This window comes from Denticeps clupeoides, chromosome 3 (genome assembly GCF_900700375.1).
Source record: "Denticeps clupeoides chromosome 3, fDenClu1.1, whole genome shotgun sequence".
NCBI lineage: Eukaryota > Metazoa > Chordata > Actinopteri > Clupeiformes > Denticipitidae > Denticeps > Denticeps clupeoides.
Window position 1 is genome coordinate 19,795,911 of NC_041709.1, and position 26,797 is coordinate 19,822,707.

Consider the following 26,797-nt stretch of genomic DNA (forward strand, 5'->3'; position numbering starts at 1 on the left):
ACACACAAACACTCACACACATAAGTAAGTATAGCGTACTGGAGACAGCTGGACATTATTTGCATAAGATGCTCAGACTCGGACACACAGTGGTGTTAATGGAATCTCAGCCATGACGCCCACCCGCTTGTGTCAAAATAACAGTCGTGCTTGGCATTGAGGAAAAGAAAGAGAGAGCGAGAGAAAAGGGAAGAGAGAGAAAATACATGGCATTCACACACACAAACAGGATGCAACAGTACCCAGGGTTAACGGTAATGGTGGACTACCAGCAACACACTGACGCCAGCAGTGACCCATGCTGCATGATGCATAATTCTTGAATTATTTATTGCAATAAATGAATTCCTGAAGTAAATTAAGCCAATACACTAGGAATATACTTTCACCAAATCAGCCACAACAGGCAAATTAGTGACAAGTGAAGTACATCTTGTAAGTCGGATAAAAGTGTCTGCAAAGTAAAGTAAAGTAAAGTAAATCACACTGAGTAGCTGCTTGCAGTGGCAACTGTTATGGAGCAGGCAAGGAAAAACGGGAGAGACAACGGCTGTGGACGAAAACTAGCCTGTCCTGTCTAATCCCACAGAGGCATTCTTTGGGATCAGTCAAATATTAAGCAGGAGGACCAATGCCACATTAGACAGCTCGGTGTAGCGTTGTGGCTGATCGTAGTTCGCTGTGTTTCCTGCTCCTTTTTTGGCTTCTGCATGTGTGAGCATGTCGATTTGTTCACAGATTGCCCTGCAGAGAGAGGGTCATGCCATCAGGGCTCTGGTCAAACAATGTGGGTGCCAGGAATAGACAAAAAAAAAATGAAAAGCTCTCACTGTCACAAACAAACACATCACACACATAGTCCCACAGCAATGTGTGTCTGTGCTCAGCAGTTTGTTGGGATACGGAAAATGGGAGAAAAAATTTACTTCTAAGAAGCTTTTGTTCTTTTATTCTAATGGATTTAGGGGAAAGTCTATGATAGTTTCGTATGCTTTTTGTTATCCATTTTCTAGAAAATGCCAATGTGAAAGTGTGATTGGAACAACATAGGCCTTGTGGTTCAACTTGGCCATACAGCAGTGTCATGTTCAGTTTGACAGAAGTTTTGATGTTAATTACATCAAAAGTGAGGTCAGGGCAGCGGTAGCCTAAGCACAAAGGTCACAGCTGCGGGCCATGCTGTGTACCCACAGATGACAAATGACCAAGATTTGTATGTAGCCATTCTTTCGCTAAAGTAAGTGCAAAATAGACCTTCACTGTGACTGTAGGTCATTTTTTGTAAAACAATATCAACATAAATGTTTCGGGGAACCTATCGGGGAAATATCAAGAATTCAGGGAAATGCCCCTGCATAAACCTGCATTATGCCAGGAAAAAAATATGAATGTGGCATTGAACCTGTTTTAGATTTTGTGAACACAGGTTTTTTCATACTTCCCTGTTAGCGTCTCTATACCCGTCGCGCTGCTGGCCTTTCCCAGAATTGTCACATTTTGAAATTACATTTTATTATTTAAGTGTAAAAAGAAATGAGCTATATGAATGACTTCAATCACATCAGCGATGAAAGATTAAGAATAAAAGTGCTGCTTTGAGGCTAGTTGTTCCAACTTCCTTTTTCAGTTCAGTTGACAAAACACGCATGTCTGAAGAAGAAAATAAGAATTCAGAGCATAATGTGCAATATTTTGGTGTTCAGTGAAAAACACTTTTCAAACCCCTGTCATGTTTTATATATGAATTAATACAAGATTATTACACAGAAGGATGTAATATAAAACTCGTCATAGTGCAATATTTTGTTATTTATCAATCATGAAATTCAGTTTATTTAAATATTTAATGAATATGACACAGTTGCAGAAATACTTTACTGCTCTGCTTTTGAGAACTTTTTTACTCTGGTTTGTTAACGGCTGTAGCTGTTCTGTCTGCGGACCGATTAGGGGAGCTCTAATCAGATTTACACCAGAACCATGCAGAGAAATAAACAAGCTCCAGTCCATCTCTGTTCTTTCCAACAGAGAGTGCGAGAGGCTCACCAAAAAAGGAAGACATAGGGGGCAACAGAAAACAAAAGAGATAAAAGACTAGACGAGGTAGCCAGAGAAAGCAGGAGGAATGAAGGCCGAAAGAAAAATAGGGCCAGGTCAGGGGGTCACCAAGACTCAGCGATACAGAGTTTCCAGAACGTCCTGCCAACCTCCCCATAACAACTGGACAACATGAGCGCAGCCTCTCGCTCTCTCGCTCTCTTTTTATAAATACCAATGTGCCCTCTCTCTCTCGCAGACAAATGGCTGTTTCTCCCCTGCAGCCTCCACGGGGCTGCCAACAGCGAGCTGGGACACTGTACATACTCACACACAGAAACACACACCGTTTCCTATTCCAGACAGTTAGGCGAGAGACTAGAGGCAGACAAATAGATAATCCCCGGCGACCCCCTTCCCCCAAAACCCTGGACAGTAAGCTTAATCTGAGGGGTTGTGAGTGTCTTTATGTTATCAAGAGAGCAAATGAAAACCCCAAATTGGATATCTTACAAAAATTCCTAAAACAAATGCTTCCAAAACTGTCATCTATCCCAATTTCAGTGGAATTTTAAGAAAATAAGATTGTAAATTTCCAGACTTCAATACCTCTGTGAATATAGAGCTGTTTTCTCTCTCCATTCAATTGAGATGTTTATTTCTTTACTGTAGGGGGCAACAGTATGAAAGTTCTCAGTTCCTCAGCACTGTGGCATTTCTACATTGACCGCACTTCCGTACCAAGTCACGATAAAACCGAACAGTTCCCTAAAATGATCCGTTTTCTAATATCACCCATAGCTAATTATGGTTGAGAAATAAATTTCATTCATTTACGATCAGGTCCATAATTTACATTTAAAGCATTTATCAGACGCCCTTATCTGACTTACAATAAGTAGTTACAGGGACAGTTCCCCCGGAGCAACTTAGGGATAAGTGTCTGGCTCAGGGACACAATGGTAGTAAGTGGGATTTGAACCTGGGTCTTCTGATTCGTAGGCGAGTGTGTTACCCACTAGGCTACTACCATAAGAGACGGAGAGAGAAAGAGAGCGACGGCAAAAGTAGCTAATCTGACTGGAAGGCCATAGGATCATTTTTTCTTTCTTTCCTTCAACTTGACATAGTTTTCCATCTAATTTATTTTCCTGCCAACACTTCCAAAGCTTAACAATGTGCAAACAAGTAGATGTGTCACCTCATTGCAATGACTTCCTGTTTCAAATGTTCGTTTCCTCCCCATCTCAAACATCCTGGCTGTTCTCCCAGAGAACGACACACGAGACAGAGAGAGCTGGTGAAATCACAAATCTTCACATGTACTACCTTTGATTTTAAATCAAATTTGTTCCATCTGCATTTTCTCACCCAGAAGACTAGCTAGCATGCTAGCACCATTAGCTGCTCCTTCCTGTGAACTGGAGCCAGGATCAGTCACATCAGAGAGAGATCAAATCTGGCCTGCCAAAGATGAACCCATTCAAATTTTGGCAGGGGATGTGCATGATCCGAGAACAGAAACACACAGATACACACAGGAAGACTGGAAATGAAGAAAACGTTACAATTTTATGTCACATATTTACATTACAGTGACAGATGATCTTTGTTAATTTTGTAAAATTGGTTGAGCATTGAGATTATTTGGACTTTTATATACATATTGGCATATAAATGCTAATGTGCTAGCATCTAATGCTAATGTCAGCAATACTAATGTTAATATGCGTCATGTTTAGTGACGTTTTAGACATGATAAAATAAGGCATACTAATGCTAACATGCTAACATTAAATAATGCTTATGGAGCGAGGCCACAAAGCTTCATGAAATTTGGGGAAGTTTGGGACATATCAGTTATCTTAGTTGGAAGACTGAATATGTGACCATTGTTGCTTTGAAAAATGGATTTCCATAAATGGGTTTCAATGTGACAATAGAGGGATAAAAAGAAGGATAGAGGGGATGAGGGGAACGAGGTTAATAGTGGTTGAATTGGTTACAGTAGTGTAATAGGTTAATAATGTGGTGGTTGGAAAGCTGAAAGTACGACCATTGTAAAATGCATGGGGGTTAATGGGAGGATGGGGGGGTAAAAAACAGAAGTGGAGGATGGGGGATGACTGGAAAAAGTTAAATGAATTGGTTACAATGGTTGAATGGGTGAAATGGGTGAACTATGTAGTGATTAGAAGGCTGAAAGTGTGACAACTGTTGATATGTAAAATGCATGGGAGTGAATGGTAGAATGAGGGATGAAAAAAGAGTGATAAAGAAGGAGTGGGGATGAAAGAGTAAAATAGAAAAATTAGGTTGGCCTCAGATGAAGATGTGTATCTTCATGTCAAAATGTTGAAATGTGCAGCACTGGGGATTGGTTAAATTTCCCATTATAAATGAATAGGAAAAAAGGGATAAAAAGGAGGAGTGCAGGCATGGCCACTTGGGAAAAAAGTAAATGAACGCAAAGAAGAGGTCATGGAAATGCGTTATATTGAGTTTCAGGTGTCTACGATAACAATTGTGGTCGCGAGAGCTCATCGAAACGTGGTCCCAAGCACACTTCTGTGCTATGGGCTGGATAAACTTTTTTCTGGGGAAAAATTATAATAATAATAAGAAGAAATAGAAGAACAAGATTTTGGCTAATTATTAAGGACATTGCACAAAAGCAAAAATAAGTGGTCTATTTATGGTAAATATAAAATAAAGGATCATTATGTGAAGTGATTGTCACATGTGATACACAGCAGCACAGCACATGATGCACACAGTGAAATTTGTCCTCTGCATTTAACCCATCACCCTGAGTGAGCAGTGGGCAGCCATGACAAGCACCCGGGGAGCAGTGTGTGGGGACGGTGTTTTGCTCAGTGGCACCACAGTGACACCTTGGTGGCTCGGGATTCGAACCGGCAACCTTCTGATTACGGGGCCGCTTCCTTAACCGCTAGGCCACCACTGCCCCATGTGCATGATTACAATTTATAATAGTAATTACTAATTTATAATACTAACAATGGTCGCTTAAGCTGTGCATGAAATCTAAACTCTTCAACGAAATCAAATGACAGAGGAAGTGCTGCCCTTGTGTGAACTATTTACACTACACATCAGAAGAAGAACTGTAGATGAAGAAGTGCATTAGCTAAATAGCAGCCAGGAGAGCCACTCCCATAGGAAGAACCGTTGAATGAACCATATGGCGGCACGGTGTAGACTTTAGATCAATACGTGTCAATTAGCAGAGTGTTCTGGTCTAGGATGCACTAGTGGTGAAGCTCACGATGTTGCTGTGCAAATGCAGATTATAAATAAATAAACAAAACAGAAAAGGCATATTCTCGTAAATCCTTCAAAATGTGTGTGTGTGAATGAGGCTGCGAGAATCACAGTTCACCCATCTCCATAACTGTAGCGCACGGGATCAGCTAAAGAGTAAAATTTCCATGCTTTTAATGGACGACAGTTACTATTAATTTTGAATGACATATGTTTATGATTCATAATGCTCACCAAAAAAGCCACCAAATATTTATTTTGCACCTCTGAGGTTGCCAGGCAACAGGAACAGGCAAGTGCCTCAGGAAACAACACATAAGAGAAGCACTGGATCCTGTTTCTTTCTGTGTGTGTGTGTGTGTGTGTGTGCACATGCTGAAAGTTTATCATAACTTATGCTTAAATGAACTTGGTCTTGTTGTGTCTAGGTGTGTGAGTTAGTGTGAGTGGACACATGCTCAAATCTATTGCTTCTTAGGGTTAACAAAATGCATTCATTCACTGCAACACACTCTGATGCACTAGTACACACACATACAAACAGCATAAACCCAGACTTTGTGTTCTGGCCCGATCTCATTTTAAAGTCACCAACAATAATCTATAGGCAACTATGTCCACACACACATAAACATGCACATACACATACCTGCATGATTAGGGGTACAGGTTGAAGTAAATGAAAGACCTGTCAACATGTACGCGTAGCAACACATATTTGCACATTCCTAAAACAGATTAGGGAGGAAGTACTGACTCAGAGCCAAGAAATAAGCATGTCTACACACACACTACACATTTTATGACCATAGCTTCATGCATGTACCTAAAGAGCTGTGAATGAAATGTCTAGTATTTACACACCAGGCTGTCAGACTGTGACGTGTGAGCCAAAACGTCTCTCTTACCAACGTCTCTTATCAACTAACATTTCACAATTAGCCCAATCTAATATCAGCCACCCAGGCCAGGGAGGGAGAACTTTTACAGGAAAATTTCAGGGCTCGCATTACTTCTTGCTGATGCCTGCGGGCCGAATTTTGCATAAGGTCAGTGTTCCATTTAGTGTACGGCGCAACTCAGCACAAAATCTGTCAGAAAACCGCACAACGGGCATGTTCCTGCTCAGTGATGGAAATATTCTATAGTATAGACGACTCATACCAGTACTGCCCTCAGGGTTCAAATAGGTAAAATAAGGCTTAAGCTGATCCCAGTAAGGGCTGGTTTACTGTATGAAACGATACATTCAAAATGATCCTAATAAGAAAAAAATCAGTGATATAAAACACTGATAATCTATGACCAAGCAGTGAACTGCAGGTTAGATTCATTTCAAAAAGATTATATTCCACTAAAACAATCATATTCCATAAAAATCCAGTCATGCAACAAATGTGATTATCCTCCCCTCAGAGACGTGTTTGAAAGTCATTTACTGGGGAAGTGATATCTAGTGTGTGTGTGTGTGTGATTGAACTGAGAGGGAAAGTAGCTTCCCTCTCCATCAACATGAGCAGACCCAACTTCCTATAATGCCTCAGTGAATTTTTCATATAATGGTGTAGTTTCAGGTTCAAGGTTGGTATATATGATACATGTGTGTGCCGAGTAATTCTCCAGAAAATTAACGCTCACCTAAAATTGAACACTGACTTCATGGACAGTTGGACAGTTACAGCAGAGGACGTCCCCATTTTGCACTGGTCTGTTGAACTGTGTTAATCTTAAATCGAAAGTCGACATATGGGCAAGTGATACAATTTGGTAGGCCAGTGCTGGGCCACATGAACAATGCCCTCAACAAGGCTGCTGTTTCTGTATGAAATGCATAAGGTCAAGATATCTTGAATCAAGCATCAACCCCCCAGAGCAGCTGGGTGTATGCATACCTGCAAGACGGACACATACAAAACCAAATGGGCATTCAGAGCGAATGAAACTGAAACACACACACCACCACCAGGACCCAAAGGGGAAACTCTCACACAGACCATATGCACAAAACCAGACACAGGTCAAAAAAACAAAAAAAGACTGTAACCTGTGACCATTGTTAATCATTTGTTCAAGTCCTTAATTGTAAATTAATGTTTTTTTAAAAGACTCTTTGTGGTATCAAACTGCAACATGGCTACAGTTATTCTCAGTGCGACTGGGTGTGTAACTGCTACACTGAGACCATTTTTCCTTACGTGTGTACTCAAGGCAACGTGTTGCTAATTGTTGCTGAATGTAGTGGATGAATCTATAAAGTAAGATTTAGTGTCAGGTATAGAAATGTTCCCTAAGGGACAGGGTGGCAGTATCCTAGTGGGTAACACACTCGCCAATGAACCAGAAGACCCAGGTTCAAACCCCACTCACTCCCACTGTAGCAAACCCTGAGCAAGACACTTAACCCTAAGTGAAAATGTAAGCGTGCATTAAGTCCTTCCTTGATGACATCTGTTACTGTGTTATTAAAAATGACTGTGATCTTCACCAACCTTCAGCTGGTGCTCCTTTTGCATGACGTCCATCTTCTTAAGTGAGTTCAAGTCTTTGTTCTACTAGTCACAACCCTCCGACTTGATGTGACGTTATAAAAACACTACTAATCCTGCTCACACAGGAAAAGAGGCACGTACTGAACTCTCCAGCCAATTTTGTAAAACCCACTCCTGAGGTGTCTTACATGCAGAAGTGAAAGAACACGCACAGCGTTCTGCCTTATTTCCCATGTTATCGTTTTTCACACAGGTGCAATAATCCTGCCAACTGTGTTAACTCCAATGATGTGGGTGAGCCACAGTCTCACCCACAAAAGTTGACAAAGATCCTCCATATTTCCGAATTCCACTTATTACCAATGAGGTTCGTCTGAAAAGGGCACATTTGACCTCTGACACAACATGACTGATGCCTGGTGTAACTGGTAGAACAGTGAAAAGCCAGCACTCACTCAGGGACTTTTTTAAAAAGGCAGAAACCTTATCTAAAAATCTATAAACTCCTCTTCATGCCGTCTCTGCGCCTTTACTGGCAGATGGAATCATTATTTAATAATCTCCCAGCTTCCCAGTCTCATCTACCAGTCACAATCATACGCACACTCTCACACAAACTCACACAGCCAGCACCTTGCTAGGAAACACAGCCTGTTTGTGTCACATGCTGTTGCTGGAGGCAAAAAAAAAAAACTTAAAAAGTATTCTGAGTACAATGTTGTGTATTCTGAGAACACTGCTGTGAATCCAGCTCTCTGTGTCACAAAGACACTATCACATGTTTAGCTACACTAGACTTCCCTTTTAAATGAAAGTGTTCATCTATGGAGTGTTTATAAGGGGGAAGCAAGGGCCTTAAGTGTCCATACATATGCAACAGGGGCCGTGGTGGCCAGACAGGGGCAGTGGTGGCCTGGCGATTAAAGAAGCGGCCCCGTAATCAGATGGCTGCTGGTTCGAATCCCGATCTGCCAAGGTGCCACTGAGGTGCCGCTGTGCGACTGAGGTGCCACACACTGCTCCCTGGGCGCCTGTCATGGCTGCCCACTGCTCACCAAGGGTGATGGTTACAAGCACAAGCTGTGTCATTGTGTGCTGTGCTGCAGTGTTTTACAATGTCAATCACTTCACTTTCGTATTAATATCTGTGTGAGGATAATGTCAAGTAAAGAAACAGGCAGTAAAAGTAATCAGAATAGGATAAACTGTGTCATTCTCTATAAACTATAAAATCTAAAACCATTGGGAAAATTAAACCCAACATTAATTGGTTCTTTTATTTGCTAAGAACTCAAATTGTTTATTTTGGTACATCGATATAATATCCCGTCAATGCACTAACAATTCACCCACCCCACGTTCTACTTGGCTTAAAAAGCACTGTGACACTCTGAACATTTCTGCCTCCTGGATCACCCTTCATAAATTTTACACGTGTACAAATGTGTAATGAACTCTATGTAAGAACTTTCTAGGCCTATGCCTGAACGCTCAGCAGGAAAAAAGAGAGAGAAAGAGCTTCCAGGCGCTCGTGGCCCAGTTCACATGCACTGCAGACAACACGGTTACTATTGACCCGCTGTTACACTCACATATAGACAAGGCCGTAGTGGCTGCATCGATCTGTCTGGGAAAGGTGACTTGTTTAATGTAACCCACTTCTGTCCCTGTCCTCTGCTAGCACTTCCTTCCCTTCTGTGTTTCTCTTTTACGATCACTTTCAATGAAATGCTATTACGTACAGCCCACGACGGAGCAGCTTTCACTCATGCATTGTACTGAGGAAGGTGACAAACATCATGCTAATTCAGCATAAGATCCTGTCTGAGAAATAATGAAGCGATCTTCATTTGTGTACTAAAGTAGCCTGCAGCGCCTGTGTGTAAAAGGCAAGGAATTTTATAGTCTGTGTGTGTGTGTGTGTGTGTGTCTTTATGTATTTCTTGTCTGACAGGATACCTATTTGTGGCAAGGTAACAGCAAATGGTGTGGTAAGAGACGTGAACTCCTCGCATCTCATTTCGCTCTCCCTGTGTCTGTGAAAAGGTGAACAGCAAGATTTCGGATAAACTAGCAGAGCAGCGCAGCGTTCCTCGAGGGTAAAAAGATGTGTGGTGCATCTGCTGGAACTGTCTGTCTCTCTCTGTCTCTATGTCGGCTCACGGGTGATGTCAGTCAGGAAAGGGGCAGCAAAACATCCCAAAACCCGTCATTTACACAAGTACCTCCCCAATGACAGAAAGGAAGACGATGACAGACAGAATGGCTCAGTGACAGCAGCGAGCAGGCCTCTGGAAGGCCTCTCGATTGCAGTTGAATAAATACTCCACTATACCAGAGTGTACGTTTGGGTACACGGTAGTAGCCTAGTGGGTAACACAGTAGTTAGGGTGGTAGTAGCCTAGTGGGTAACACACTTTCCTGTGAACCAGAAGACTCGGGTTTAAAAATCCCACTTACTACCATTGTGTCCCTGAGCAAGACACTTAACCCTAAGTTGCTCCAGAGGGGGACTGTCCCTGTAACTACTGGTTGTAAGTCGCTCTGGATAAGGGCGTCTGATAAATGCTGTAAATGTAAATGTCTAAATGTACACGGGGCGTGAGGGAAGGAGCAAAGGATGGAAGGAGATGGGCTCTTGTGCGTGTGGCTTAATTACGGGAGTCCAGAATTAGGAAGGAGGGTGCATGGCGTCGGTCAATCACCACTATGGGCTCCTCCCATTTAATTAAAGTGAAATGAAGAAATAATTACACCTCAGGAAAGTGGCTGGGTGGGGAGTTTTCTGGACATTTCTGAAGAGGTCTGTTACATCGACGAACACCTCCCGTGCACATTGTCTAATATAGCGCCATGACAACATACAAACTGCACGCCACACACAGCTTAACCAAAGCTGCACGTTCATTAGGCGTTCGAACCCAGCGCAGCAACTCTAAACATGTACATGGACACCCAGAACACCCCCTCTCGGCATGTTCACTGCCTTCCCTGCCTTCCTTCCATCCACCTGCTGCTGGTCAGACACTCCGCAGCCAGTACAGACTCAGGCGCTGAGACACGTGGACCTGGTTCTGTTGTAGCTGCTATATCAGGTCAGCAGGTACACAAAATACACACACACACGTATTTTAACACAGTCAAACATCTGGTATGAGACTTGGCACGAATAGTAAGTCTTGGGGTGAAAGACGTCTCTCCCTCCCCCCTCACATACTCTCTCTCTTTTCCTCTAATTTGATCTACCTGTGCCGGTCTCCCACGGTAACAGGCACAGGAGAGTGATGTCATGGCTACACTGGTTGATTTCTGGAGATCAGAGCGGGGGTGTGTGTGTGTGTGTGTGTGTGTGTGTGAGAATATCAGAACTGGTAAAGGAATAATACCCCCTTTGAGGCTCAGAGTCAAAAATATTTCAGCAAAAAAAAATGCACACACACACACACACACACATGCACACACACCTACACATACAGTACACATTATTATCTGTGCCTTCTCAAGAGGGAATAACATGTGGGGCAGATGGGTTCGACTTCATTAGAGAACAGATTAAAAACTAACTCAAGGGAATAGAAAGAAAGAAAGAAAGAAAGAAAGAAAGAAAGAAAGAAAGAAAGAAAGAAAGAAAGAAAGAAAGAAAGAAGAATCACCAAACTGGGAATGGCAGAGGTGACTCAACTCTGTCTGATTCAACAGACCAATGATTCACCTGCTCTGTGTGTGTGTGTGTGTGTGTGTGTGTGTGTGTGTGTGTGTGTGTGTGTGTGTGTGTGTGTGTGTGAATGGACGAACCTCTCTTTTATATGCAGTGAGTAACAGTGATGTGAGGGAATATATATATTATTGGGGTGAGTGTATGTATAAATTTGTGTGTGTGTGTAACACCTCAGGAATTTCTTGGTGAACAACAGCCTGTTCCCAACAATCTATTCACATCATAATGACACACCAACCTTCAACTAATGACGCATACAGAACATAACCATCACCTTCCATGCAGACCGCAACAAAACAAAACACTTTAAAAACTTCCCCAGGTTCCCTCGAACCACACCACAGCCAGGACCCGCGACGTAACACACATACACACCTTTAATAAACTACCAACTGACTACACAAAAGATGCTGGCCAGAACAACACCACACAACTTTCAGTGTGTACACCAGGAACACAAATGTGAAGCCCATGCAGACTCGCAGTCACACAAACACATAGGCTCGTACAATCCCATGCTGCACATGGATTTCTGAGGGACAAACTCGCACACACCCATATACAGAGAACAGCAGGATTATTGTGCTCTTCTAATGGGGACCCAACTCTTCTGCATATCTGCGTTTAACAGAAGACATCACAGGACGCACTCTTGACCACACGGGCACGTAAAATGGACATATTACCCAGGGTTCCCAAAGCCAACACACACCCCCACCCCCAACGAGCCTCCATCCTACATCCTGGACACCTGTCTATCACACACTCACACACCTCTCTTCCAGGAGGAGATATCGAGAGTGTGAAATTCTTTTGCGTCTCTCTCTCTCTCTCTCTCTCTCTCTCTCCCTCTATCACACACTCTCTCTCAGCTGGGTAGCTTATGGACATGCATTGAAATTGTGTGTGTGTGAGTGTGTGTGGGTGAGATATGGCATCAGAGCTTTGGAATCCCTGATGGAATAACCTTCCATTCTCTCTCTCTCTCTCTCTCTCTTCTGTCTGCTGGTCTGGTTGCACTGGTCAGGGGTGGTCGTGTTAAACTGGAGTTGCTTTATAATATAAAAACATTCCCAAACACACACTGACACACGGGCTTCTGGGACGAAATGAGCGTGCGCAATATCAGGGTTGCGTCATGTGTGCCTTTGGGTTCCGCCATCTCCCCACAGCTCTGGTTTCCTGTCCTGCTGCTTTTGCAAGTTCCTGTTAAGAAACCCACAGCAACGCTCCGCAGCGGCCAATCACAGAGACCAGCGGTGACAACCTGCTGCTGCCATCAATTAAAGCCGACCAATCACAAACAGCCGTTCAAAAAACCCCAAAAAAAACAAAACAAAGGCCAGCAGCACTCAGCCCTGGACCACGTGAGCAGGGGGGATCCCTCAGTTTCAGGCCGAAGATGCCCAATACCCGAAAACAACAATCCAACCTGAAAACGAACCTCTCTGGAACCTCCTGGCAACGTATCCCCCCCCTGAGGAGGAGGGTGGCGGATGGAGGTTTTTTGTTGTAGTGACTCAGGTCAGTTTTTGGGGTGATCCCAGGGTTTGTGGCTGTAATGTGCTCATAAAAACGAGGCTGGATTACGTGCCTGCGACATTTAGGAACGAACGGTGAAGTGAACAGACCGATGAATCGGTACTGACGTAAGAGCAACGATAACCGGCAGGCGCGGTACATCGGCAGCAGACGTCACCGGGGCCGCGGCACCGTGCCCTGCACACCCCTCCGCCCGTGGGGCGGACCCCCGCCGTGCCGCAGCGCAGTTATCCGGACAGTCATCACACACACGTCGTGCCGTTCATTATAATAATTAACAATAACAATAATAATCCTCTTCCTCCTCCTCCTCCTCCTCGATACTCACCCACAGCTCGGCTCCCCAGCTCATGGTTCCGCGGCAGGACGCTGGAGGTTAAATCCGCGATCCACCACGGGCACGAGAATCTGTCTTTCCGCAAGTGGCAGCCTCGGTGTGTGTGGGTGTGTGTGGGGGTGGGTGTGCGTCTCTCTCTCTCTCTCTCTCTCTCTCTCTCTCTCCCTCTCCGTGGGTTCGACGCGCGAGACACGCAGCGGTGCGGGGTTCGCGCGCCGCTGACAGCTGCACCGCCGGGCGCGTGCACGGCGCGGCGTGGCACGGGGGGGTCGGGGAGGGGAGGGGGCGTGTGTAGCTACTACGCGTGTGAGATGCGCAGCTTTTGACGTTCGAAAGAACAGAAACGGGTCGGTTTTTCCTATTGGCAGTAGCGAGTTGTGTATTTTATGAAGCTGGAATTTACCACAGTTCTCACCAAGTGCAGGGTACAAATTTGTCCCTTTTTGCCCCTGGTACGGAATCGTACTGCCCCCTGCTGGTAAGAGGCCTACATTACATTACAGGAAAGAAAATGTTTTTTTCTCTCTCTACCGACCGCAGCCTCTCCCCATGGATCAATATTTATCACAAATATTAACCAGATCGCATTAGCTTTACTGAGCTTTGCATGGCATGCTGTACTGCAGTGCTGTGGTACAGATATGACATTGTAACATACTGCAGACATGATGGGAATGAGCAAACTCATCAATCCCCAGTGCACGACAAATACGTCGCAGTTCATCACATTATAATGTCAAAATACTTAGATAGATATTTCATGCAGTTTAAACCAATAAAGTTGTATGGTACTGTATTAAAGGCATTCATCAGCCCTAGTGCTGCACTGCAAAAAAAGTGAACAGTGGCTAAATAAAAAAAAAGTAATCTGTCACACCTAAAATTTTGGTATTGATTTAATGTTAACAAACAAGTTATAGCAGGTTTGATTGGTTTATTTAACATACATCAATGCTAAAATATTAGGTGTAACAGATTAATCCCAGTTTTATCCAGTGTTCTCTTTTTATAGTATAAGGATGCACTTTTAAAAAGTAAACCTTAGCTGTTGTTTGTTTAATGTGTTTTTTCTCATTACAGTAGTTTTAAAAAATAGTTTGCTCTTTTAAACTAATCTGTCTAATCTATGCTTGTGTGTGTGTGTGTGTGTGTGTGTGTGTGTGTGTATATAGGCCAACACAAGTAAAAAAAATAATAATAATTAAATATATATATATATATATATATATATATATATATATATATATATATATATATATATATATATATATAATTTTTATTTTTTTTAATTTTTTTTTTTTTTTTTACTTGTGTTGGCCTATCGGTTAAGGAAGCGCCCCCTCAATCAGAAGGTTGCCAGTTCGAATCCCAGGCCGCCAAGGTGCCACTGAGCAAAGCACCGTCCCCACACACTGCCTCCCGGCTGCCTGTCATGGCTGCCCACTGCTCACCAAGGGTGATGGTTAAAAGCACATCACAAGCACAGTTTTGGTCCACATTAAATTCAACAAGGAGAATAAGAGTAAAAAATCTGCAAATGTTGTTTATTTTTGGCAAATAAAACTTTGTAATTCATCACTTTATTCTTTTATTTGGAAAAAAATTTCAGTTCCGTTCATGGACCAAGTGTGTTAGCACACACACAAGGACTTTGCTTCTGGCCATTAGTGTCTCTCAAGCAGCACAACACAGTACAGTACAATATGCAGTAAAGAGCAATATATACACTATACAATAAAAAAAAAAAAGAATAACCAAGACAACACAATATACATGAAATGCAATAACGGCAGTGGATGTATGGAGTGTAGACCCAGTAGCATTGGACATGGAACATGGTTTTATTGATCAGCCGTTTATGAGGGTGATGGTGTGAGGGAAGAAGCTGTTCTTGTGTCTGTTGGTTCTGGTGTACACGCTTCTATATTGTCTGCCAGAGAGGAGTTCAAAAAAATTGTGTCGAGTTTGGGGGGTGAGGGGTCAGAGAGGATTTTTTCCTGCCCATTTCCTGGATCTTGAAGTGATGCCATGGATGCCATGTTTATTACTTATAAAAAACTTACCAGTTCTTTTAATTAAGTGAAGCTCCGTGCATTCACGAGTAGAAACTGGATGCATACTAACAGAGACTAACACACTAACTTTTTACAGTAACTTTGCTCAGTGGCACCTCAGTGGCACTTTGGCCACCTGCCGATCACGGGTCCGTTTTCTTACCTGCTAGGCCACCACTGCCCCACTTGTACATCTTATAATGACAACAGAACGTCTATACACAAACATACATACAAAATCATTTGATTGTTGCAATGTTGAACATATGAATTAATGTGTGTGTGTGTGTGTGTGTGTATGTACTGAACTATGCAACATTAAAATGATTTTGGCATTGTGATATTCCTCTGTCTCCTGCTAGTTGGAAAGTTCTCGTTAGCCCGGAACTCTAGAACATCGCGTTTTGTTTCCGCAGTACAGCTTTGAGTGCGACACCCAACACAGCTGTGTTGCAGCGTGGTTTGGGCATGGCGCAGCGTGTTGCAGTTTAAAATGTGCTTCTGCGTGGATGCTGAAGTTTTAAAACGTACCCTGCTTGGTCAGTCGGCAGCCTTATAAACTGATTAAATGAATAATTAATCGCTAGTTAAGTCCGTTTTGTAACAGGAACAGGAGCCTCGTCGTGCATTAAGGACAGGCTACATAGCGAATTTAAACCAACCAGGATGTCTAAAGACTCGGCTAAAGTTTCTCATTCTGCTGCGCATTCAAACAAGCCCGATTCAGCTGGGAATCGCAAAAAGAAGAGGAAAAAGTTCTGGAAACATACAGAGAAGAAGCCCGCAGCGAGAGACGCGAAGAAGCCATGTCTTCCCCCTAAAGATGCCGAGGGCTTCTCGGCTAACTGGAAGGCCCTGTTGGAGGTAAGACCTCCTGGGGGTAAAGCCAGAAACGCTCTCCTCTTCCCTGGCAGGGTCGATGAAAACAGCATGAGCTGCATTGCAGGACTGGGGTCCTAAAGCTACTTATTGGTCCGCGAAACCCTTTAACTGTATCGTGTTGGACTGATTTTACTGTGAGACACCTGAACACTTTGAAAGGGTTATACATTTAGTTTTTTAGTTTTTTTTTAACCAAATCCTCCTGTGTGTCTTAGAGTCTCAAATCAAAGGCGGATGTGAAGAGTAGGCAAACCGAACCACAGCAGAAGCAGGAAAACTCACAGCAACCACTCACAGCCCATAAGAAGACATGGAAAGACATCAAGAAAACATGCAGAATTCCTGAGGACTGCAAGCACAGCCCTGAGAAAACGGAGGACAGTCCAGTGGATCTTCAGAATGGCACGTCACCAGGAGAACGGAAAGCGAAGAAGAGGAAGGCGGAGAAGCTGAACGGCAAGAATGACCGATTCGGGCATAAAAAGAAAACAGTGGAAGTGGAGCAGAAGCAACCGACCGAGTAAGTCCACGTGCTCACCTTGTTACTCGTGTTTGAGATCGGGGGCAGTGGTGGCCTAGCGGTTAATGAATCGGCCCCGTAATCAGAAGGTTGCCGGTACGAATCCCGATCCCCCAAGGTGCCACTGAGGTGGCACTAAGCAACGCACCGTCCCCACACACTGCTCCCCAGGCGAATGTCATGGCTGCCCACTGCCCACCAAGGGTGATGGTTAAAAGCAGAGGACACATTTCATTGTGTCACCATGTGCTGTGCTGCAGTGTTTCACAATTACAATGATTTTTATCTTTTTGTCTGGCACTATGTAGCAGCTGAGGGGAAATATAACATGTTAATGTTTCAATATATTGTTTTGAACAGAGAAGATATCTGGTTCGACGATGTGGACCCTGATGACATTGAGGCGGCCGTGGGCGCAGAGGCAGCGGACATCGTGAGGAAGAGGACCGGCGTAAAGATGGCCGACGCCCAGAGCGTAGAGAGAGTGCTGATGAAGGAACACGCCTTTGAGGGGTGGGTTAGTCCAAGTTTGATGCATGTTCTACATTTGATTTGAAAATTAAGAACATATGAACTCAGAAACCTTAGAAGGTTGTCACTTTTTTTCTTTTTTTTTTCCCCCCACATTCTGTGTTTCCATTTTTTCATCACCATGCTGATGCTCAGCCTAACACGAGCCGTTGCTATGGACTGTGAGATGGTGGGGGTGGGGCAGGATGGCCAGGACAGCATCCTGGCACGTGTTTCCATCGTCAACCAGTTTGGAAAGTGCATCTATGACAAGTACGTTCGGCCCACTGAGCATGTGACTGACTACAGGACCGCGGTCAGTGGAATCCGGCCTGAGAACATCATGACAGGTGAACAAACAGGATAGCACTCCTGCTCTATCACTCTCTAACTCTTTGCTTTGTATAGCAGGATGGTAGAAGACCCTATATAGATATGGTCTGACTGGAAAGAAGGCTGCTTAACTGCACCGTATTTACTTTTCTTCTTCTCACATCTATGGTCTATGGGGCAGTGGTGGCCTAGCGTTTAAGGAAGCGGCCTCGTAATCAGAAGGTTGCCGGTTCTAATCCCGATCCGGCGAGGTGCCACTGGGCACCGTCCCCATACACTGCTCCCTGGGGCACCTGTCATGGCTGCCCACTGTTGGGTTAAATGCAGAGGACAAATGTGCACCATGTGCTGTGCTGCTTTATCACAAGTGACAATCACTTCACTTTAAAGTACCTAATTTGCCAGTGCTGAACTGGGAACCAACTGACAGGAGACCAGAGGTCAGCGCAAACGGCATGAAAAAATCCCCACCATTGTGTCGTAATAGGATTCTTTTGGCCCTCCACCGCTGCTACTTTTACACAGCCTGTTCTTTTTGTCCCTTTTGTACCCGTACTGTGTGTCGTAATCTGTAGTGTGTACTCCTTACCACCAGTAGTCGGTGTCGAGGTCACAAACCAAATGTGTCTTAAAATAGTCAACTGTTGAGTGCATATCCATTATCCATTACATTACATTCTTCCCCATTTCTTCATACATTTTGTTCTGGTGCATTTTATTTAATTTTTGTTTAATTTCTGTGGACATCCATATAGCTAGAAGAGCTTTCATTTCTTTGCTCCATGTTACCTGTGGCTTTCTTCTAATGCTACCCATCACTCCGCCCACAGCTTGTGACATCACTGGTTCTCGCTACTAGACCAGCAAAGTTTAGGGGCCGGTTCGGTGCTTGTTTTTGGGGTCGGTCACCAAGTGTTTTTCCGTGGGAAAAGTGCGGCACTGGTTCCAAAATTGGGAATCAGCATGGGAACCAGAACCAAAGGGGGGCTAAGGTCCATACTCAGTTGGTCTGGGAATATTTGAGGACCACAGACCTCCATCCTTGACTGAATTATTTTGTGGGTGTATGGATGGATCAGAATAAAATAAAAAGATGTTGTGAATTATTTGCTTTTCAGGCGAAGATGTCAGGAAGGTGCAGAAAGATGTGGCTGAGATTCTGAATGGACGAATCCTTGTGGGACATGCCATCCACAACGACCTAAAGGTAAACATGGTATACACTGTATAGATATAGGGTAAATGGGGACAACACAATAAACTACATTTAAAGTGTCAAATGAACGACACGCACCATTTTTTTCATACTTATACCTATAGACCGCTTAGTCACCAATTTACCTAGTGTGGAACCACCATGAACACACACAAACAAGATCAGAGCTATGATTCAAACTCACAACCTGGAAGGTGTGAGGGCACATCCCACCACATGAACTTTGCCCATGAATACCAAATGAAAGGACTGTGAACAGCACACACACAAACATTTCTGATGCAGCGATACACTCATGATTGTTTCTGAATCTTTCTAAGGACCTGTGGTATTAACTCTTGATAAATGCCAGGTCAGTTTGAGGCTTCATCCGTTTAACTGTCCCTCTGTCTCTGTAGATTTTGCTTCTGGATCATCCCAAGAAAAAAATCAGAGACACACAGAAATACAAACCGTTCAAGAGCATAGTGAAGGTGAGTGCAATGGTGACGTGATCTTTCACAGTCATGTGCAACCCTATTACTGTTTCCTTCGCACACCTTTTTGTGTGTTTTACTTCAGAGTGGGCGGCCCTCTCTGAAACTTCTGTGCAGCAAGATCCTCAATGTTCGAGTGCAGGAGGGAGAGCACTCGTCTGTAAGAGACACACCCAAGAGCCGCACCCAACCCCAAACACTGTTCACACACATGTTATGAAGTTAAAGGAATTTAATGTGCCCTGGTAGTCAAGTTCAGATTTCTCAGTTTGTTATAATCTTGCATTTATGGTAATGATTTTCCAATAAACATCCATTTCTTGTTTCTGCAAGTGAAGTATTGAAACATCTTTTTGTGAACATGACCTTTTGAAAAGTATGCTACCTGGTGTTAACCTGTCACTGGTTTTGTTTAGGTCCAGGACGCTCAGGCCACCATGCGTTTATACACTATGGAGAAGAAGGAATGGGAGAGGAGCATCAAAGCCAGCAAGTCCAAGGAAACGTGTGTGAAGAAATCCTGATCTTGGTTCAGGTTTGATGTGGTGCTCTGACAGACAGTGACGGCCCATTCCCAGGTTCAGGGCTCAGGTTCTTGCCCAGGAGGTGTTTTGGACATTGAAGAAAAAAAACGAATGGGTGAAGGAGGACTGATTGATGTTATTTTCTCTTCCGTAAAGAACCCGTTGATCCCTGTAAATGTTTTTTTTAAATGTTCTTATTTGAAATGTCTGTCAATACAAGTTTAGCAGGAAGTCATGCCTTGACCGATCACGTGGTCGTTTTTCCCTTGTGTACTGAACATAGAGCTTACAAGAGTTGTTGAACTCAAATGGACTTTTGAGTACAATATCAGCTAATGCAAAGTAAATTACTAAAGTAAAAGCATATTTCAATTATATGATGCTTTGTGTAATGTAGTCCAAATAATTTGAACTCTTATGTTCAGGCTTGTTCTGCACATTTTTTTTTGTTATGTAACATTTCAAACTAATGACATTACCAGCCAAGTTTACCACAGTGACAAAAGTATGTTAATAGCCTAAATCCATTTCCTCTCACATCATACCGCAACACCAATACCTGAAATGTGGGATCCCGGTGCTTTGTAATTTGCATAGTGAGGGCTTTATTTAGAAACTCCTCAACTGTGCATCCTGTGAAGGCCACCATGAAGATGAGTGATATTATGGCCCATGAGCTTCAGCACCCACTGCCTGTGAATGACAGGACAAGGTGAACAATGGCTCAAAAACATAAAAAAAAAACAAACAAGGATCCGCTCTTCCTTCCGATTAAACCTTGACAAGGACATTTCACAGGTTGTGTAAAAAGTCTTTTTCTTTATTATTATTTTTCCAACACACACAAAAGAAAACAAAAGACAATAACAAGTCAAGAAAGGAAAAAATGTAACCAATGTTCACAAAGGACACGTGCACACAAAAAGAAAGACCCTCATGATCAATGGTAGATTTCCCTGACAGTTTCAGTTCACGTTCTTTATGTATTATAACTCAGTAAAGCAAAAGTGTGTGTATTCGTGTTGCTTTAGCATCAGCAAGGTTCGAGGGTCCAAGAAATAGCGGACAAGAGTTACGCAACTTGTTTAGTGTTTTAGAAAGAGACTGGTGGAGGTCTCTGGTTTAGGACCATGATTGCACTACACACACACATTATACACAGTGCTGGGCTGGACTGAGAACTGTTACCTGAGGATTGATGATAGTGACTAGAAAGTTTAACTGGTAGCTGAGGTCAAAGCTTGGTTTTTGCCTGCTGAATAAGGTCTCCCCCCCCCCCAGAAGGATTCTCTGTCTTTCACAGACACATACAGTGTCCCTCTAAAGCCTCACTCTTTAATAAAAGACACACACTTCAACCTCAAATTATACAAAGACAAAGAACCCTCTGGGACACAGATTCCCAGTAGGCAGCCAGAATCTTTAAAAGTAGCACAGCATAGCACACTAACTTACATGCCACCTCCTGTACGCAGCAGACACAAGCTTAAAATATGACATCACTTCCTCCCTTGCACGCCCTGAGGCTGGTGGGCTGAACTTGCTTAGGGAGTTCTGGTACAGAATCCCCAGCGCCTCTGCTGGATGCATGTGTTGCCATGGATACACAGTCACACCCAGTCGATTAGTGGAACAGTTCTCACAATTCAGTCAGATGGGACTATCTGCACTCAGAAAATGAAGTCGATGTTTAGAATAAATTACATTAAAATATACATAAAAGAAAACGCACACACAAAAAAAAGAAACACAAATCTCAACGTAGATAAGCCAAGATCTAGACGCAGAGGTACACCCCATCAGCAAAGCAGTCAGGGTGACGAGGAAGGTGCAGCATTCGTCATTAATAAATAAATCCCGTAGCAGACAAGAGAGGTAGGAAGAGAGATGAAGGAAAGGACGGGGGGGGAATCAGGCCGGCCAGCAGAGGGACGTTCACAGCTCAGCTACGTCAGTCATCCCAACCTGTTTCTCCTCATCCGCCTGTTTCTGGTGCTGCAGGCGAGCATAGCTCACCGCATCTCCCCTGAGAGAGCGAGAGAGAAGGAGGTTAAAATGTGGCTCATTCCCAAATGAATTTTGTAATGAGACTTGGCTGCTATGTTACACAACCAGTCTAAAGTTTGTACGTACTTATTCATTTTTGGATATTCTGAACATGTTAACATCTCGTGACGCAGCTTTTGATGATGACAATAGAGAAAAAAGCAGCGATGGGGAAGGTGGCCTAGCAGGTAAGGAAGTTGACCAGAAGGTTGACGGTTTGAATTCCGATCCGCTGAGGTGCCACTGAGCAAAGCACCGTCCCCACACACTGCTCCCCGGGCGCCTGTCATGGCTGCCCACTGCTCACCAAGGGTGATGGTTCAAAGCAGAGGACACATTTTGTTGTGTCACCGTGTGCTGTGCTGCAGTGTTTCACAATGACAATTACTTCACTTTCATTAAAAAAAGGTGACTCAGACAAAAACATTCATGAAACCCACTTCCCTTTCTCCTGCAACAAAAAAATATTTCTTGCAATGGCTTCTTAATATGGCCTCATAACTGCCACAGAGTAGGTGCGTACAAACTTTTGACTGGTGGTATACATCAGAGGGAAAGAAAAAGTAAAATGCCGCTGATCTCACTTCTTCCCCAACGATGCCAAACCATAGAGAACTCCAGTGGCGAAGGCGATGGCGTTCCCGAACAGTGTGGTGAAGGAGGCCTTCAGAACTATAGGAAATAGAGCCATCCTACCAACAGGATAAACGAAAGAACACAAGAAGAAATAATTCTATGATCAACTCATTAATTTAATTCTGAGGCTGTTGTTCCACAAAACAAACTTCATCCAGATATTCCCAGATTCCCAATTAACTGGTGAGAAAATGTATTACGTTTATTATGTTTATGCAGTGCTATTTACATATAGTATTTTAAATTTGTATCTGAGGAAGTTACAAATTTGCATAATACAGGGTTCTCACAGTCATTAAAAAGTCATGGAATTTGGAAAAAATGGAATACGAAATAAACATTTACATTTTGGAAGGTCATTGCAATCTGACTGATGTATGAATGTACAACGAAGTACACGGTTCCTGTAAGACTGCTTGAGAAACGTTTAAAACTAGCTTTACGTAGTCAACCACGCCACGTGCTACTTATTCCAGCACGTTCGCAGCCGCGTAATTTCAATGACATCTCCATCTGAACCTGATGGGGTCCATTTTACTCGGGTTTGGACTGCGCAAACTTTCGTGTAAGTCAAACTTTTCAAGGTTGTCATTAATTTACTTTTAATTTAGTTGTAGTTCATTTAACCTTCTTTTTTTTTTTGCACAGAAATTTCAGAGAACATATAGTCATGAACCTTAGAGTAATTGAGAACACTGATAAAAAGATGAAGCAAAAGCGCCTGATTCGTGATTTCAAAATGAAAAAATCTGAAAAGACGCAGCAGCCAGTCTGCTTCTACGGGTCCATCTTCCATCCTACAGTAAAGGTGGTACCAAGCTGAATGCTTTCACCGCTAAAACATTGACGTTATTTGAATCAGGGTCCGATTCAGTACAGGATGTGTGGGGGGGACTCTCACCCGCAGTAGAGTAAAGCTTTCTGCCAGGGTTTGAGTCGGTCGGCACGGGCTGCCACTGCGTTGGCAAACTCGACAAACTGGCAGCAGAAGGGGACTTCACACAGGAAAAGCACACAGGCTGTCAACCTGAAACACGCACACAGGATTAATTACTGGTGGGGCAAGTGAACAAAATGAATGGGCATTTTCGGACGTTTCTGAAACGCATATCACTGGAATTGCGCATTGGCTTTCGGGTGGGACCCCTCTTTCCACCAGGACTTCAGAGGAACTCGCATGCACAATAACAACATGAGAATCACGCAAGTAGTGTACGTGAAATTAGCAAATAAAATGACTTTTTAAACGACCTTCACTTAAATCTCAAACTGTGGCAACATGCATGCAACAAAGAAAGTGAAATTGTCTTCTATCCGTTTACACACAGAAACAGACACAATCTGTACTTACACCATCCAGACTCCTCCTGCAATATTCAGAGGATTCACCGTCACACAGTTCCACACGCCAGCAACAGCACAGGCTACAGGAGAAAGACACAGCAGTTGGTTTTAATACAGACACACACACACACACACAATGCGGCACAGCCTACATCGAGCTGTAGGACTGGAAAATGCGCTTGTCCTCTACCTCGTGGATGTATTGATGTCTGCCTCCCAGACTATGGGAACTATGGATCAGCCAAAAGACCGTTTAGGGAATCGGGTGTTGAAAGGTTCTCCTGCGCAGTTTATCTTTAAAAACCCGTCAATTTTATCGTTGAATTTTGACTGGAATCCTTGAATGTTAATGTGTCAATGTGTCTTTCCCCCCCAAAAAAGAAAAGGCTACAGATGTATCAGACAAATATGTGAACAGCACACAAAGAAAAGAAAAAGGGGGATTTTTTTTTATATATATATATATACGGGTCTCCACAAGAAAAGTAGGAGCAGCCACATTAACACGGCATAGAAGGTAATTCTACATACGACGTACATCCAGCAGAAAAGCCCACTGGAGGCGGTGACGCTCACACCAGCGGTGACACCTCTGGTGACCCCTTTCATTAGACCTGACAGACGTTGCAACCTGTTAGTCCCATGTCTCCCTCACGCTGGTTCTGATTGCCGGTCCATCGTTTGCATTTATTTTTTTTTTATTCAGGGTAATGTTGAGAACTGTATATTTTGTTGCATCAACAGCCTGCTAACAAAGGGCTTGACATTCCCATGAAAAGATGTAATAAACATCTCCCTGTAGAAGTAAGACAGTGCATTTATCCAAATGCATATGGCTATAAAGATTTGCATGACTTACACACATACATACGGCAGAAGACCCAGGTTCAAACCCCACTTACTCCCACGGTGTCCCTGAGTAAGACACTTAACCCGGGGGGGGAACTGTTCCTGTCGCTACTGCAAGTCATTCTGGATAAGGGCGTCTGGCAAATGCTGTTAATGTACACGGTCATTGTGTGTGTGTGTCTTCCCTTCTGAATAACACTGAACCCTGTGAGCCTTCACGAAACACACGTGCTCAAGCACAATCGACATTGTAAGAGAATTGTGACCAGGGGTGTGTGGCCGCAGCACAGCTAGCAGCGAGTTCCGTACTCGACACACATTCATAGAACTTTGCTGGATTTTCTCTTACTCTTACTTAAAGTGCATGTGAATTAGACGTGTAGTTTGAGCCCACCTAGAAGCCACTGTATATGTGTATATTAAATCCTTCCCCGTCTTTCCACTGGGGACTTTTATTTTGAAACGTCGCATAGCGTCAAAGTCGCAGCCTTTCGCGTTTTCACAATTTATCGGCTGCAGCGGTCGAAAAACCGACGTGCGAGTGTGTAAGCAAGTTCACAGACTTACACGAGGTTTCTGTTTTTTTGTTTGTTTAACGAGTTAGAGAAAATCCAGCAAAGCTCTGCGGGTGCTGGAGTAAGGTGTGAGGAGCTGTGTGTGGACATATGCACGCTTTATTAAACGTAATATAATGCCAGTTTTCAGACGTGCTTACCATATCGCAAGATTAGTGATATGCACGATTATTAGTGGGCACAATTTAAAACTGGTGATACGCGCATTTCTGTGTGCTAGTGTAAGGTGGTTTATATAAATTAATACATGCAACAAGAAAGAAACACAATCTTGAACAATTTTAGACGTTCCCATTCGTAATTTCACACCTCGTTTCTTTTTGGTTTTAATTTGCTTCACATACAACATATATATTTTTGCGAGTGTTCAGTAACTTCGGGGGTCCTGTTCTAATAATAAAAAATCATATCTTGCTTTGATATATGCAAAAAAAAAAATTAATTTATATAAACCACCGATTGATTTTTATTGGTTTTCGGTGGATTATATGCCACGTATTCTGTAGCTGTCAGTGGCAGCGCCGGTGAGTTTTGATGCGGTCCGTCAGATTATCCTGCCGGCTAGATTGTCGTGAATAACATGCATGCCTGGTCTGGTTAAATTGGTATTAAACACGTATTGAAGTCGCTGCCATGTGCTGGCGCGGTCGTTCTTTTGTTTCGACTCCCGGATACGGGGGGGGGATCAGCGCCGCGGCTGGTGGCGACAAACAAAACACACGGGGCGGCGTGGACACTCACAGATCCCTCCCATCACGGCGGCGATCTTGCAGATCCACCGGTACCACCAGGACATGCCGTCATCGTCGGTGTCGCCTTTAGCGGGAGCTGCGGGCTCCTCGGAGCTCATTTCCACCCGATCAATTATTCACGGTCCCTCGGTGTAAGTTACAGCCGCCTCAGCGAGCAGCCCCCGGGGGACCAGAAAATCGCGGAACGAGAGGGCAAACGGTCCAGATCTGTGTCCAGCGTAGAACGCGCGGAACAGCGAACCTGCAGCAATTAATCCAGTAAAGTTGGAATAAGCGAGTCGCCTGTCAGCAGCGGCGTGGTCTGCTTGATGTTGCCCGGACTCCGCAAAGAGCAGCTAACTCGATATTCGCCCGGACGGGGAAATGGCCGCGTTCGTTCGCGTGCGTCCCGTGCCTCTCTCGTCGGACGGCAGGTGAATAGACGAACGAGATCCGGACGAAGGAAGAGCCCCGGCGCGTGTTGTTTCGGGAGCAGGAGATTCCCTGCGCGTGTCTGCGCTCGCTGGGGGCGGGGCTTGGAATGCGTCATAGCACGTGCACGCGCGTTCCGCTTTTAGTTTATTTTTTTTGTCCGCGATCGAGATAGTCATCATATATTTCTTGTGGTCGGGTATTCGGCGACATCTATTTTCTATTTTATTTCACTTTCAGCTGCCATATAAAGCGGTAGCG

At 43.7% G+C, this 26,797-nt stretch overlaps 3 protein-coding genes across 3 annotated transcripts in view; 1 reads left to right on the forward strand and 2 right to left on the reverse strand.

The window, feature by feature from the left end:
- Nucleotides 1–13,647, reverse strand: part of fnbp1b (formin binding protein 1b) — a 47,526-nt gene extending 33,879 nt beyond the window's left edge. Inside the window, exon 1 of the mRNA XM_028971341.1 lies at nucleotides 13,400–13,647. Coding sequence (XP_028827174.1) covers nucleotides 13,400–13,423 — 24 coding nt within the window. The 5' untranslated portion in view covers nucleotides 13,424–13,647. The remainder of the gene's footprint in view (nucleotides 1–13,399) is intronic.
- Nucleotides 13,648–15,864: 2,217 nt separating this feature from the next.
- On the forward strand, nucleotides 15,865–20,718 carry rexo4 (REX4 homolog, 3'-5' exonuclease). Its single transcript, XM_028974086.1, has 8 exons — nucleotides 15,865–16,326; nucleotides 16,560–16,864; nucleotides 17,225–17,377; nucleotides 17,531–17,724; nucleotides 18,826–18,914; nucleotides 19,322–19,396; nucleotides 19,485–19,559; nucleotides 19,816–20,718. Exons 1-8 carry the CDS (start codon nucleotides 16,129–16,131, stop codon nucleotides 19,921–19,923), a joined length of 1,197 nt encoding a protein of 398 aa, XP_028829919.1. The 5' UTR covers nucleotides 15,865–16,128; the 3' UTR covers nucleotides 19,924–20,718.
- Nucleotides 20,719–26,751, reverse strand: cacfd1 (calcium channel flower domain containing 1). The gene is made up of 5 exons (XM_028974088.1): nucleotides 26,115–26,751; nucleotides 23,957–24,029; nucleotides 23,507–23,632; nucleotides 22,554–22,661; nucleotides 20,719–21,949 (listed from the first exon to the last, which is right to left on the reverse strand). Exons 1-5 carry the CDS (start codon nucleotides 26,221–26,223, stop codon nucleotides 21,859–21,861), a joined length of 507 nt encoding a protein of 168 aa, XP_028829921.1. The 5' UTR covers nucleotides 26,224–26,751; the 3' UTR covers nucleotides 20,719–21,858.
- Nucleotides 26,752–26,797: the final 46 nt, after the last annotated feature.

Excerpts from the sequence above, each read along its gene's own strand:
- rexo4 (XM_028974086.1), top strand. The coding sequence starts at position 16,129 with ATGTCTAAAGACTCGGCTAAAGTTTCTCATTCTGCTGCGCATTCAAAC. Across the intron at positions 16,327-16,559 it reads ACTGGAAGGCCCTGTTGGAG|AGTCTCAAATCAAAGGCGGA; the intron begins GTAAGACCTCCT and ends TGTGTGTCTTAG. Across the intron at positions 17,725-18,825 it reads GCCTGAGAACATCATGACAG|GCGAAGATGTCAGGAAGGTG; the intron begins GTGAACAAACAG and ends TTTGCTTTTCAG.
- cacfd1 (XM_028974088.1), bottom strand. The coding sequence starts at position 26,223 with ATGAGCTCCGAGGAGCCCGCAGCTCCCGCTAAAGGCGACACCGACGAT. Across the intron at positions 22,662-23,506 it reads AAAGCTTTACTCTACTGCGG|GATGGCTCTATTTCCTATAG; the intron begins GTGAGAGTCCCC and ends TCCTGTTGGTAG. Across the intron at positions 21,950-22,553 it reads TTGGCATCGTTGGGGAAGAA|GGGAGATGCGGTGAGCTATG; the intron begins GTGAGATCAGCG and ends TCGCTCTCTCAG.